The sequence below is a fragment of the Dromiciops gliroides genome, chromosome 5 (genome assembly GCF_019393635.1).
Source record: "Dromiciops gliroides isolate mDroGli1 chromosome 5, mDroGli1.pri, whole genome shotgun sequence".
Lineage (NCBI taxonomy): Eukaryota > Metazoa > Chordata > Mammalia > Microbiotheria > Microbiotheriidae > Dromiciops > Dromiciops gliroides.
The window spans coordinates 226,155,519-226,168,912 of record NC_057865.1 but is presented as its reverse complement, the minus strand read 5'-3'; the positions used below and the strand labels follow the sequence as shown (position 1 = coordinate 226,168,912).

Genomic DNA, 13,394 nt, shown 5'->3' with positions numbered 1-13,394 from the left:
TCAAACTTCATAGAGAGGAGGGCTGGGGGAGAGAAGGTGAGATGAGGTCACTTACGGCAGAGGGCAGGGGCCTCGTCACTGTTGTCCAGACAGTCATTGTCACCATCACATTTCCACCGCTCCTGGATGCATCGGCTGTTAGCACATGCAAACTCACCAGGCTGGCATTGGGGTGGGGGCACGTAGGATGGGTTGGCTGCAGATACCCAACCAAGGAGGGTAAAACGGGAAAGGGATATGCAGATTATTAGAGAAAAAGGGTGACATTATTAGAGAGATGAGGGTATAAACCTCATCGAATCATATTCTTTTCCCAACCAAGAAACCCATCAGATCTCTTTCCTACCCATTAAGGAGAATTAACCACAAGACCCTCCTCAAACACTTAAACTTCCTAGCCCTTTCCTGCTCAAATTCTCATCCCTTGTGATATCTTGTCCTAACCCTTTCTCAAAGATTCCTCAAACTTCCCTGGTTCTTTCAAAGTGTTTTCCTTGCCCCATTTCCTACTTCCTCCTTCGGGGTTCCTCAATACCAAGCTTCTCCCTCATGGCTCTGAGACTATTCCCCACCCAACACCAGGACAAAGGACTCCCCCCAGCCCAGGCTACTACACATTTCCAGGCCCCCTCATACCAAGGCAAGTGACGCCATCAGCATCCAGCACCTGGTCTTCTGCACACGCACACTGTCGGCTCCCAGGAGTGGCCAGGCAGAGGCTACTGCAGCCGCCATTGTTGACACGACACTTATTGGTACCTACTGCAGGAGATGGGTCAAAATCAGGGAATGGGGCAGGGAGACGGAACAGACAGAGGACCAGGGTGGGCATACGGGGACATGGAGCAGGGGAGCAGGGTGAGGCCGAGTCAGAGGGGGCCAGAGAAGGGAGATGCAAAGAGAATGGATGGAAGAGATAGAAAGGGAAGAAAAAGAGAAGGAGACCGTGTGGTCAGGGGTTGGTGAGAGATGGAAATGGGAGAGAAGGTGAGTAGGAGAGGTTTAGTGGAACAGGCATTTCTCCTCCCAAACCTACCATATTGGGGAGAGAAAAAGACAAAGGGGATGGATGGCCGGCCCTTTCTGCCAGAAAGCTACCCCTTGGTCCAGCTCAAGTCTAGTCTGCTTTATCTCATGTGGCTGCTATCTATGTGAAAGAAAGGGCAACCTAGACCTGGGCCCAGAGTACCTTGCTGCTGCTGGGCATCGTACATGCGGATTTCAAAGATAGGGGGCCTCTCGCTCCGAAGCAGAGTGACAATGGGAGTTGTGCCCGGCGGTCCCCGCTCTAGACGGTACACACTGCCACTTCGATACTCAGTCCAGAAGAGGTAAGAGCCGTGGTGACAAAGGCCAAAGGCGTGATTCAGCTCGGGACCCTCATACACGATCTGGAGAGGGAGGGGGGGAGTAAGGATTGAGGGGTCTTGGTGGGAGGCACAATGAGTAGGCATAAAGGTCATTATAGAGAAGTGAGGAGATGCATAGGGTCACTTAGACTGAAAGATGTCATTGAGTCAGGAGTGGTGAACCTAGTCTGTATTATAGTAATGGGGGAAGCTAGGTTAACCAGGCACCATATGGAATGGCTGTAGAATGGATCTGAATATGCTCCTGCAACTCTTCCTGGGTAGTGAGGAAAGGTAAGCATAAGTAACATAGGCCCTACGCCACTCCGCACAGTCCGGGGGAGCTCCAGTGAGAATGAGAGCCCCTATTCATGGCCTTGTTGTTCAGTCGTTCAGTCATGTCCAACTCTTCATGACCCATATTGTTCATGGGTTTTTCTTGGCAAAGATACTGGAGTGGTTTGCCATTTCCTTCTCCAGTGGATTAAGGCAAACAGGTTAAATGACTCATCCAAGGTCACACAGCTAGTAAGTACCTAAGGCCAGATTTTAACTCAGGTCTTCTTGGCTATAGGCCTAGCACTCTAACCACTAAGCAACCTAACCACCTCAACTTGCCCAAGGACAGAAAGGTAGTAAGTGTCTGAGCCCAGATTTTAACTCAGGTCTTCAGGCCTGGGGCTCTAACCACTGAGCCATCTAGCTGCCCATTCATGGTCTAACTGGAGGGTATTACTGCTTTCACTCACTGTGCTTCCCTCTCCCCCATCCCCATCCCTAGCCAATCCTAGGCTCATCTCCTCCCCCTCTTCCCTTTCCCAGTTCCCTCATAAAACCCTTGTAACAAATGTCAAGCAAAACAAATTGACTATGTCCAAAATTTATGTCTCATTATACACCCTGGGTCCATCACTACTCTGTTGGGAGGTGGGTAGCACTCTCTATCCTGGTTCTTCTTTGTGCTTAGTTTTCTATATCTGTCTTTGGTATGGCTCCTGTCTTCCTCACTGGACTGGAGAAATCCCCTCTCTAAGACTGGGCCATATCTCATCCCTGGATACAGGTGCAGATGAGTAGTTCATCTATATCAGTGAAGGGAGTTTACACGCTGGTAGTTTCCTGCACTTTTCAACTCAGAGTCCTAAGCCAAAAAAAACAACAACAACTGGCTGAAAGATCCCATCCCTTGGTGATGCCCTCTTTCTTCCTCCAACAGCCTGGGCTAGAAGCTAGGATATCAGCCTCTTTATTTTGTAAATCCCAGACTAGTCATGGGCACAGACATAGACACAGACTCATAAAGACATATGCACACTGATAGCCCCACCTTTCGATCAGTGCCGTTGAGCAGTACGGTCTCAATTCGGTCATAGAAGGCATCTACCCAGTAAAGGCGTCCAGCAGGGATGTCGAGGCTCAGGCCATTGGGCCACAGCACCGTCTTGGATGTCACAAAGACATCCCGGTGGGAGCCATCCATCCAGGCTCGCTCTAGTCGACCCCGGCGGCTGTCTTTGGGGTCTTCTTCCCAGTCTGTCCAATACATCCACCTGTTGGCAACCAAGAGTCAAAGCCAACCCATTCAGTCTCCTGTTTCTACCAGTCTTGACACCCTGGCATCATCCTATTCTACCCTCTGGCCCATATAGGTAAGGACTCTTCTTGGCTCTCCACACTATATTTCCCCCGAAATCCCTACTTTTGACTGCCATAAAATCGACTCTTTTCTTCTTCTCTCTGGGATAATTCTTATGTGTTACACCCCTCTTTATAGACTCCCTACCCCACTACAGCCTTTGCTCTGGTATTCTCTGCCTCAGCTGCTAGGTAGTGTGTCTGAATTTCCCCGATGCTTGGTTCCCCCTCCAACTCCTGTTCTCCATCCCATTCTTGCCGCGTGTTCCCCCTGCTACATGTACTTTGGGTTCTGTCCTGGCCTCAGTTTCCCACAATCTCATGAACCCCTGGAAACTTACCCATTCAGTGGATCTACCACGATGGCTCTGGGGTGGGTCATCTTGCCCTCAATTAGCGTCTTACGGGTCTGAGCTGCTTTCTCCAGCCTTGCCACACTGATCGTCTTCTTGGGCCCATCATCAGTCCAGTATAGATTATCTCCCATCCAATCCACAGCTACACCTTCCACATTATGAATACCTGGGGTGGGGTAGGGGGAAGTCAGGAGAAGAAGGAGGGCAGGGGGGGCAGCTAGGTGGTGCAGTGAGTAAAGCACCAGCCCTGGATTCAGGAGTGCCTGAGTTCAAATCCGGCCTCAGACACTTGAAACTTACTAGCTGTGTGACCCTGGGCAAGTTACTTAACCCCCATTGCCCCGCCAAAAAAAAAAAAAAAAGAAGCAGAGCAGGAACCTTTTTTAGGCGGGGGTGGGGGTGGGGGTGGGAATGAGGGTTAGGTGACTTGCCCAGGGTCACAGAGCTAGTAAGTGTCAAATGTCTGGGGGTGGATTTGAACTTAGGTCTTCCTGAATCCAGGGCCAGTGCTTTATCCACTGCGCCACCCAGCTGCCCCCGTGCAGGAACCTTTAACCAACAATATGACTTCATCTTTCCTGCTGCTATTCAGCCTCTTCCAGCCCTCCAAGACAAGCATACACTGGACCCCAAGGCTTCAGAGATGATCTAAAACAGCTATCTCATTTTACAAATAGAGAAACTGAGGCCCAAGTGAGTTAACGGCCAGAGCCACGTCTCCTGACTCCTAGGCCAGCACTTCCTTTCTCCAACACACCAGTTACTATCATGTCGACTCTTCTGTGCTGAGGACAAGGAGTTGTTGGGGGTGGTAGAAGGTTATTTCATGTGTTTATGCATCTGTGTCAAAGAGCATGTTCTCATGATATTCCATATGGCAGCCAGCAGACATGGTGGATGCTACTTGTGACTCAAATGAATGAATGTGGAGTGCTTAAACCTATGCTGACGTGTATGGCCAAATAAATATATGCATGTGCAGATGTCTTCAAGGCACAACTGACAAAAATTTGAATGTACAAGATGAATAAGCAGGAGAGTGATTTTTTTCATTTGACAAAAGGATTCGTCCCAAGTCTCTTTTAATTAGCACCACAGAATTTTAGAGTTGAAAGACACCTCTGAGGCCATCCAATCCAACTCATGCACTGCAACATCTCCAACAAGTGGCCATTCAACATCACTTGAAGACCTCCAGTGAGGGAAAATCCATCCCTTTCCATGGCAACCCTTTCTACTCTTGGACAATTAGAACTTATTGTGGGGGAGTGTTTCCTTATATCAAGCCCAAATCAGCTGCTCTGTGACTTCCACCCATTTCTCTGCAATACAGGAGTTTTAGGTTTTATATCATTCAATGTCCCCAATCTGTCTTTTCTAGGCCCAGGAAAATGGAAAGCAACTCGGATGACATGATTCAGACAAGGTAGTGTTGGACTGCGTTTGTCAAAGAGTGGCTTCAGAAACTACAGGGAAGTTTTGTGATCTACTGGTAAATCTTGATTGGTATACACCCCAGATTGGTATATACCACACCCTGGAACATGCTACCTCCTGTCTCCTGCTGTGCTCCTCAGACTCCCCAGAACATACCTCTTTCTATTTGTGCCTGCTGGGAGAAAGACTTCCCCAAATCTCACAGGACACACCACACCACCTGGTCATGAACTTGCCTGGTCAAGAACTTGAGGGACAACTCTGAACCTTTTAATCATCTGCCTTTCTTATTGGCCCTTTCCCATCTACTGGTATTCTGCCTAGACCCAGTTCTCCACTAGTTAGCACACTCCTCTACTCTCTCCATAATACCGAAATCTTGACTACTGAAGAACAACCCCAGTTGTCCACTCCCCCAATCCTATTGATCTCAACCCTACTCCTCAGTGTCCCACTCCAGATCTACCCATCCCTTCCACTGTGCCCTTTGGAATACCTGTTCCAAAATTAATCATTTTCTCTCATTTTAAACTTTTTCTCTTGTTCCTTCTATCTTCTAGCACTTGTTAAAATCTGGTTCCTTTCTGTTGATACTGAAATTCTCTGGAAACTCTGGACACCCTTTCCAGTACTGATTGCACTTTCTCTCATCCCCCATGATTCACTGGTTTTGGTGGAGAATCAGTATTCAATACCTGCGTCCCATTGCCACTTTCAGACTTTCCCTCTATGGCTGTCATTCAAGAACCTCTTCTTTGGAGTTCACACTATTCAAATTTATCAGCCAATCTAGACCCTGGTGATGATCATTTACCAAACCCCAGGATATTCATCTTCCTTCCTTAATGAGTTTAATGCCTGGCTCAAAGTGTTCCTCTCCACCCCAAATTCTGCCTTCATACTAAAAGATTTCAACTCACACACTGAGGTTTCATCAGATATACCCTGACCTCCTGGATCTTCAAACCATTCAATCAACTGCCATGACCTAAACCTTTACTCCAATTCTGCTCCATACAAAGATGGTCATATTCACAAACTTTCTAATCCCATGCTCTCATGACACTTAACAGTTACTAGCTGTGTGACCCTGGGCAAGTCACTTAACCCCAATTGCCTCACTTAAAAAAAAAATCTTTTATCATTCTATCTCTTCATAGATCTCAAAACCCCTAACCTTAGGGTGCCCTCTCCTTATTCTCATCTCTAATCCCTTTATCCCTCAGGTGGACTTTTCTAGTCCATGGTCCCTGTACACTCCTCTCTTCTCAATTTCTACCACTGAGCTATTTTTTTCTTTTTTTTGGTGAGGCAATTGGGGTTAAGTGACTTGCCTAGGGTCACATAGCTAGTGTTAAGTGTGCCACCTAGCTGCCCCTCACTGAGCCATTTTTACCCTACCCTATGCTCTAGTTTCAAATCCCTTGCTCTTTTGACCTAAGGATGACCACGTATTGCCAAACCCCAAGCCTGTATTACTCTGACCATCTTCCTCCTTTACTCCTACTCACATGCTAGTGAACAAAGTTGGAGGAAGTCACAAATCATGCTGACCATGTTCATTATAAATTTATGTTAACTGATCTCAATAGTGCCCTAACTGTAGCAAGGAAATACTTTTCTACTCTGCCCTAATTAATTCTCCATCTCATTTACCACCATGCCTGCTACAAACCTTCTCTCTTCTTTTCAAGCCCCTCACAGCCCTCTTTTTCCTTCTACCCACTCAGGTCAGTATCTCATATTTTTACCAAAAGTTTACCAAGAGCTTCCCTTTTCCTCCTTCTTCTCATTGCATATCTCTCTGACATCCTCCCCAACTATCCTCAACTTCATTCTAGTCTCTGATGAAGATGTAGCCCTTCTTAACCAGGTCAACCCTGCTATGTATACCTTTGATCCCATTGCCTCCCATCTGCTCTAGCAGATTTCCCTTACTATCTACCACCTCCTCTATCTCTCTAATCTTCAGTCACTCCTTTACTGGTTCCTTGCCAGCAGCCTATGTCTCCTCTATTTTTAACCCCTCCCCTCAATAGATCTTATTATCTGCAATAGCTATCATTTCCTCCTCAGCTAAACTCCTAGAAGAAGTCACCTAGACTGTATGTCTCTACTTCCTCTCCCTGGATTCTAAACCCTCTTTGATATGGATTCTGACTGTATCATCTGAATGAGACCACCCACGCCAAAGATCAATGATCTCTTAATTGACAAGTCTAATGGCTTTTTTCCTCAGTCTTTATCCTTGACTTCTCTGCAGCAAAGGGTGTGAGGGATCACTTTCCTTTCCTTCATAGTTCCTCCTCTCTAGGTTTGCATGATAATGCTCGCCCCCCCCCCCCTCTCTCTCTCTCTTTTTCCTATTAGGTCACTTCCCTTTTACGTCACTCCCATAAAATGTAATTGTCCCTTCGGCTCTGCCTTATCTTTTGTCTCAACCGAATCTCATTTGGCAAACTCATTATCTCTCATTTCTACATACCCAGTCCTAGCCTCTCTCTTGAGCCTCAGTTTACCAACACTAATTGCCTGTTGAATATCTCAAACTCAACAGTTCAGAATAGAGCCCGCTATCTTTCCCCAAATATCTATTCCTTCTTTGAATTTCCCTATTATTGTCAAGGTGACCATTGCCATCATTGTCTTCTTCTCTTCTTCCTCCTCCTCCTCCTCCTTCTGCTTCTTTGGAGGCAATTGGGGTTAAATAACTTGCCTAGGGTCACAGAACTAGTAAGTGTCAAGTGTCTGAGATCACATTTGAACTCAAGTGCTCCTGACTCCAGGTCTGGTGCTCTATGCACTGTATCACCCAGTTGCCCTCCAGTGTCTTCTTAGTCACCCAGGTTCACAACCTCCTTGTCATCCTCAATTCCTTATGCTTGCTCGTTTCATAAACCAAATCGGTTGCTAAATCTTGCTCTTTTTGATCTTCACAACATCTTTCATATGCATCTCTTTCTCTCCATTCACAGAGCAACTACTCCAGTTTGGGCCTCTATCACCTCTCTAAGAAAATAAGGGGGCAGCTAGGCGGCGCAGTGGATAAAGCACCAGCCCTGGAGTCAGGAGGACCTGAGTTCAAATCCAGCCTCAGACACTTAACACTTACTAGCTGTGTGACCCTGGGCAAGTCACTTAACCCCAACTGCCTCACTAAAAAAAACAAAAACAAAAAACAAAACTAAGAAAATACACACTCCTGCTCTCTCGCTGCGGGTGTTAAGTTTCCTCAAGATGTTCTGGCCATTCCTCTCACTTTAGAGACCCTTACCGTCCTTGAGTATGGTCTCCCGCTCAGTGCCATCGATCTTCTGACGGCCAATGAGGTAGCTGGTGGTATCAGCAAAGTAGATGAAGCCCGTCTCTGCATGGAAATCCAGTGCTCGGGGGTTCATGAGGTTTTCTATGGGGATCATGTGTTCATCAGGGACCTTGGCACCCATGTCCATGCCTCGGATGATACCTGGCCGGCCCTTCCCATACACTAGAAACAGCTCATGCTCTGGTTCTGCAGAGGAAGAGAGAATAAGGCATACTCAGCCACCATCTCACTTCAGGGACTGCAGCCTGAGAATGGGACCAGGAGAGATGCAAAGAGAAGAGGTTGTGGCTCCTAGAATGCCCTGGGGAGTGGGGAGGGGACGGAAGGGTTTGAAGTTATAAAGACACATGTGTGTCTCTCACTTGGGTACCCTGAACCAACATCTTGCACCTTGTCTTCCCTCCCTCCTTCCTCACCTCCACCAAGTTTCTACCATCTTCAGAGTGAGGGGGGGGGGAGGGAGGGAGAGAGAGAGAGAGAGAGAGAGAGAGAGAGAGATTGATTTATCAATGGCTCCTGGGAAAAGAAGGAGTTGAAGTGGGGGAGGGGGGAATGGTGTGGCATACCCGCAGAAAATGAGAAGAAGAGTTCAAATCAGTTAATTGGTCACAGCAGAAATGTACAAAAATCACTGATCTCAAGTGAACAGGTGATTAGCCGGCCTACAGCTTCTTCTCTCTTCCTACAGGGAAGCTGGACCAGAGCAGCAGGGCCCCAGAACAGATGGGCAGAGACCAAACCCTGATGCCTACACAAACACGCTCCAAACTCAGAGCTAGGGCGGGTGGGCAGGGCCTGCCCCATCGTCTCACTTCCAGCCCCGCTTTTCCCTCTGCCCCGTCGCTCTCTTTTAGCCATTCTGTTTTACATTGCCTTCCTTTCCAAAAATATTCTTCTCCTTCCCCCCCCACTAAGCCACCCCTTATGACAAAGATTTTTGTTTTGTTTGTTTGTTTTTGGTTGTAACAAAGATTTTTAAAGAAGAAAAAAAAAAAGGTTAGTTTAGCAAACCAGCCAAAGGGCCACATGTGTGTTATGCAGACATGCCTATCACTCACTTTTGCAGGATTTGCCGTCACTGCCCAGACTGAAGCCTGAACGACAGCGGCAGGTCCGGGCTTTGTGGCTGTTGGCCAGAAGGCAGATGTCTGAGCAGCCTCCTGGCTTCCCATACTGGTCATTCTCACAGGCATGGCTCCTCACTGCAGGGGCAAGGGGAGAAAGGGTCAGAGGGCCACCACCTGTCTTCCCTGGCCCTGGCCCCCGACTTGAGAAGGCTCCTCCCTTAGTTCTTTTTTTTTTTTTTTTGGCAGGGCAATGATTGTCAAGTGACTTGCCCAGGGTCACACAACTAGTGTCAAGTGTCTGAGGCCAGATTTGAACTCAGGTCCTTCTGAATCCAGGGCCGGTGCTTTATCCACTGTGCCATCCAGCTGCCCCTCGCCCCTTAGTTCTTTTTTTTTTTTTTTTTTTTTTTTTTTTTTTGCGGGGCAATGGGGGTTAAGTGACTTGCCTGGGGTCATACAGATTGTTTCTGAGGCTGGATTTGAACTCAAGTCTTTTTGACTCCAGGGCTGGTGCTCTATCCACTGCACCATCTAGCTGCCCTGATACAACTTTTCTTAGTTTTTTTTTTTTTTTTAGTGAGGCAATTGGGGTTAAGTGACTTCCCCAGGGTCACACGGCTAGTAAGTGTTAAGTGTCTGAGGCTGGATTTGAACTCAGGTACTCCTGACTCCAGGGCCCGTGCTCTATCCACTGCGCCACCTAGCTGCCCCTTTTCTTAAAGTTTTAAAACTTTTTTTAGCCTCAATTTCCTCCTTTACCAAATGGGTACATTACATGCACCGTCTATTTCACAGGGCTTTTATAAGGAAAGTGTTATATAAACCATGAAGTATTATAAACATGAGTTATCATTACTAACATTATTAATAAGTGGGTTTGTGGAGGCTAGGGGCCTCCCAGGAGACTACATAGGGGGCCCAGTGATTCTAGAAGACAAAGGGTATTTATTTAAGAGCTGAAGTCTCTCTCACCTCGGGGTTGGCGCCGTTGGTGATAAATATGGAGGGCGCCCCCCTTGTCCACCCGAGTGACCACCTGGTATTCCGTGCTGTTGAATCGGTTTACTCGGATGACACTGGTTTTCTGCTGTGAGTTGGCATTGTCTGAGTTGGTGGCATAGAGATAGTTCTCAAACACAGTCAGGCCGTACAGATGCTCAATCTAGGGGTAGGCACAGAAAAGTGGGGGAAATTGATGTGAAACAGAAGTAATGTGGACATCAAATACTTCTCCTTTCCCCCACCCCCTCCCAACTTTCACTTGGCCATATCCTGGTTACCTGGAACTCTGCACAAATCATGTGACCTATCTGTATTTCAGTTTCCTTACTTGTAAAATACTATCTGGCTTGTCTTGCAGGATTATTGTGAAGAGCAAATGTACAGAGAAAGGGACAGGGATTGGAACCAGACCCTATGATTTTATTGGTATGGGGAACTACCGGGTGAAGAAACTCCCTTTGCCAACGCAGGTCAGCGCTTTCTCCCCATTTAACATTCTCTCTTTATTTATTGTCTTAGCTATCTAGAGCACTGAGAGCTTAAGGGACCTACCCAGAATCACATAGTAAACATATATTAGGAGGAGGATTTGAACCCAGGTCTTCCAGGCTTTGAAGTTCCATCTACTATATCATACTGTCTTAAATATGCAGTTAGTATTATTATCAAAGGGAGGCCATACCCAGGGCCTTTCACACTGTCCTCTGGCCCAAAGGTTCTTTTTTTTTTTGGTGAGGCAAATGGGGTTAAGTGACTTGCCCAAGGTCACACAGCTAGTAAGTGTCAAGTGTCTGACCTTGAACTCAGGTCCTCCTGACTCTATCCACTGCATCACCTAGCTGCCCCTGGCCCAAAGGTTCTTAACCTGGGACATATAAACTTGTTTTCTTCTAAAAAATTATATTTTATTGTATTTTAAAATATATAAACATTATATAAATTAATGATAAGATATTAATACATAATAATGCAAATAGATATGAAACATGTATAAATATGTATTTTAAATTTCTATTTTAAAATACTATATCTCTATATAATTAGGCTCATCTGTGATCCTATGTATTCTATTTATGAATTGGGAAACATGATTCTGAGAATGTGTCCATAGATTTCACCAGACTGCCAAAAGCATCCAGGACTCATAAAAAGCTAAGAATCTCTACCCTGGCTTCTCTACTCTATCAGCTCTAAAATTCCTTGGGCTGATGGTCTCTCTCCTCATCAGGATACCATGATGTAATGATTCCCCCTCGCTTCCAACCAGTGTGCTATGGGATGATGGGCCTCACCTTCCCAACTAAGATGCTGTGTGGTATATAGGCCTTGGGTACCCAACCAGAATGCTCCAGGATGATGATCTCCCCTTCCCTTATTGACATGGCCTGGGATGATTCTGAGCTGGGAAAGGACTTAAAGGTGACCCCTACTTCCCCATCCTCACCAGGATGCCTTGAATGATGGTCTGCCGACCCTTGCCCTCATAGTCCACCACCTCGATATAGTCCAGGTAGGCATCAGCCCAGTATACGAGCCGGCTGACCAGGTCCAGAGTGATACCATGGGGAAACACGATCTTACTGTCCACCAGCTTGGTCCGGTTCTGCCCATCCATGTCACAGCGCTCCACCTTTGGGATCTGCCCATAGTCCGTGAAGAACACCTTCCTGTGAGTGGATGACATGTGTCATTGAGGGGAGACCCCATGAGGTTAAGCCCCCCACCAACCCCTGACTCTCTGGCTCCCTTGCCAGGCCAGAGCAAGGGATATTGGGATAAAGGAAGGGCTGGGCTCCTTGCTCCCGGCATCCCTTGTGCCCACCCCACAACGCCTCTCACCCCATGGCAGGGTCAAGAGCAATGCCCTTGGGATTGTAGAGCTCTACGTCCAGCAGAGTGACACAGGTGTCCCCGTTCCGGTTACATACAAAGATTCTGTCATCGATGTCATCCACAAAGTAGAAGTTGCCTGTCAGCCAGTCGATGGCCATCTGCTCCACATCTGGGTAGAATGAGAACAGATCTGGTGAGGAGGAGCCTACCTCTAGCAAGGCAGCACCCTCCCTTCCACTGCAGAAACCTTTCCCTCGATGACCTCCTCCCCAGGCTCACAGAAGTCCTCTCAATATAGTTCTTCCACTTCTTGCTGTAGACCCCTGTGACCCCATCTCCAGTACTTTCTTTTTTTCTTTTGTTGGGCAATGAGGGTTAAGTGACTTGCCCAGGGTCACACAGCTAGTAAGTGTCAAGTGTCTGAGGTCAGATTTGAACCCAGGTCCTCCTGAATCCAGAGCCGGTGCTTTATCCACTGTGCCACCTAGCTGCCCCCTCAATCTAGTTCTTAACTACCTTTCATAACCCAACTGGTCTCACCTCTTCCATTAAGTTTTCCCTGACGTTGTCAGCCTCAAGTGTTCTTTCTCCTCTCTCATCTCCTACTAACCAGCTCATTATCACCTATACTTCATGCTGTGAGTTATCTTTCTACATCAGCCTTGTCTCCCCAAGAGATATTGAGAAACTGGTTTTTATGCTTTTGTACCCTATTCTCAAAGTGAAGGAACTTAGTATTCAGGCACAAAAGCACTTAATAAATGTTATTGATAATAATCATAAAAAGTATTATTCTCATTTGATTCTCACAATAACCATATGAGGTAGATGCTGTTATTATACCCACTTTATAGATAAGGAAACTGAGGTTGATGGAGGAAAACTGGCCTGCTCAGGTTCACACAATTATCAAGTGACTGAGGCAAGATTTGACCTCAGGGCTTCCTGACTCCAAGTCCAGCATTCTGTCCCCTGTGTCGCCTAGTCGCCTAACCAATGTTGGTTGACTGGAAAGTACCCCCCCATACCCATCCTTTTATTTCCAATTTCCTTCTACTTGTCCTTGATCCTATTTCTTCGAAGACCCAAGGCCTTGTGGGGCTGAGGTAAGGGCATTTGGAGCCCCTGGGTAGTGATGGATCACCAGGTAACCAACCAAGAAGGATGGGGACTTGGGGGAGACCCCAGACAAGGCACCCAGATGTAAGGGCTCCTATGCTCTAAATAAAGGAGATACACGCTTCTACATGAGATTAGAGAAGACAGAGGCTGGGACCAAAGACATCGTGAAAAAGGGAAGTCTGTTGAAAAATGGAAGGTGACAAGAAGTTTAAGAGAGATTGCTCCAGAAAAAAGACCTGACTCAAATAAATTCACTCATGAGGGTAGA

The 13,394-nt window shown here is 46.9% G+C and overlaps 1 protein-coding gene across 1 annotated transcript in view; it reads right to left on the bottom strand.

The window, feature by feature from the left end:
- The window catches only part of LRP1 (LDL receptor related protein 1), a 114,977-nt gene that overhangs the window by 72,103 nt on the left and 29,480 nt on the right, over positions 1–13,394 (bottom strand). The window contains exons 7-16 of the mRNA XM_043969073.1: positions 12,011–12,173; positions 11,616–11,838; positions 10,142–10,331; positions 9,161–9,304; positions 8,052–8,288; positions 3,326–3,506; positions 2,677–2,899; positions 1,190–1,391; positions 637–762; positions 56–196 (exon numbers count right to left, since the gene is read on the bottom strand). Coding sequence (XP_043825008.1) covers positions 56–196; positions 637–762; positions 1,190–1,391; positions 2,677–2,899; positions 3,326–3,506; positions 8,052–8,288; positions 9,161–9,304; positions 10,142–10,331; positions 11,616–11,838; positions 12,011–12,173 — 1,830 coding nt within the window. The remainder of the gene's footprint in view (positions 1–55; positions 197–636; positions 763–1,189; positions 1,392–2,676; positions 2,900–3,325; positions 3,507–8,051; positions 8,289–9,160; positions 9,305–10,141; positions 10,332–11,615; positions 11,839–12,010; positions 12,174–13,394) is intronic.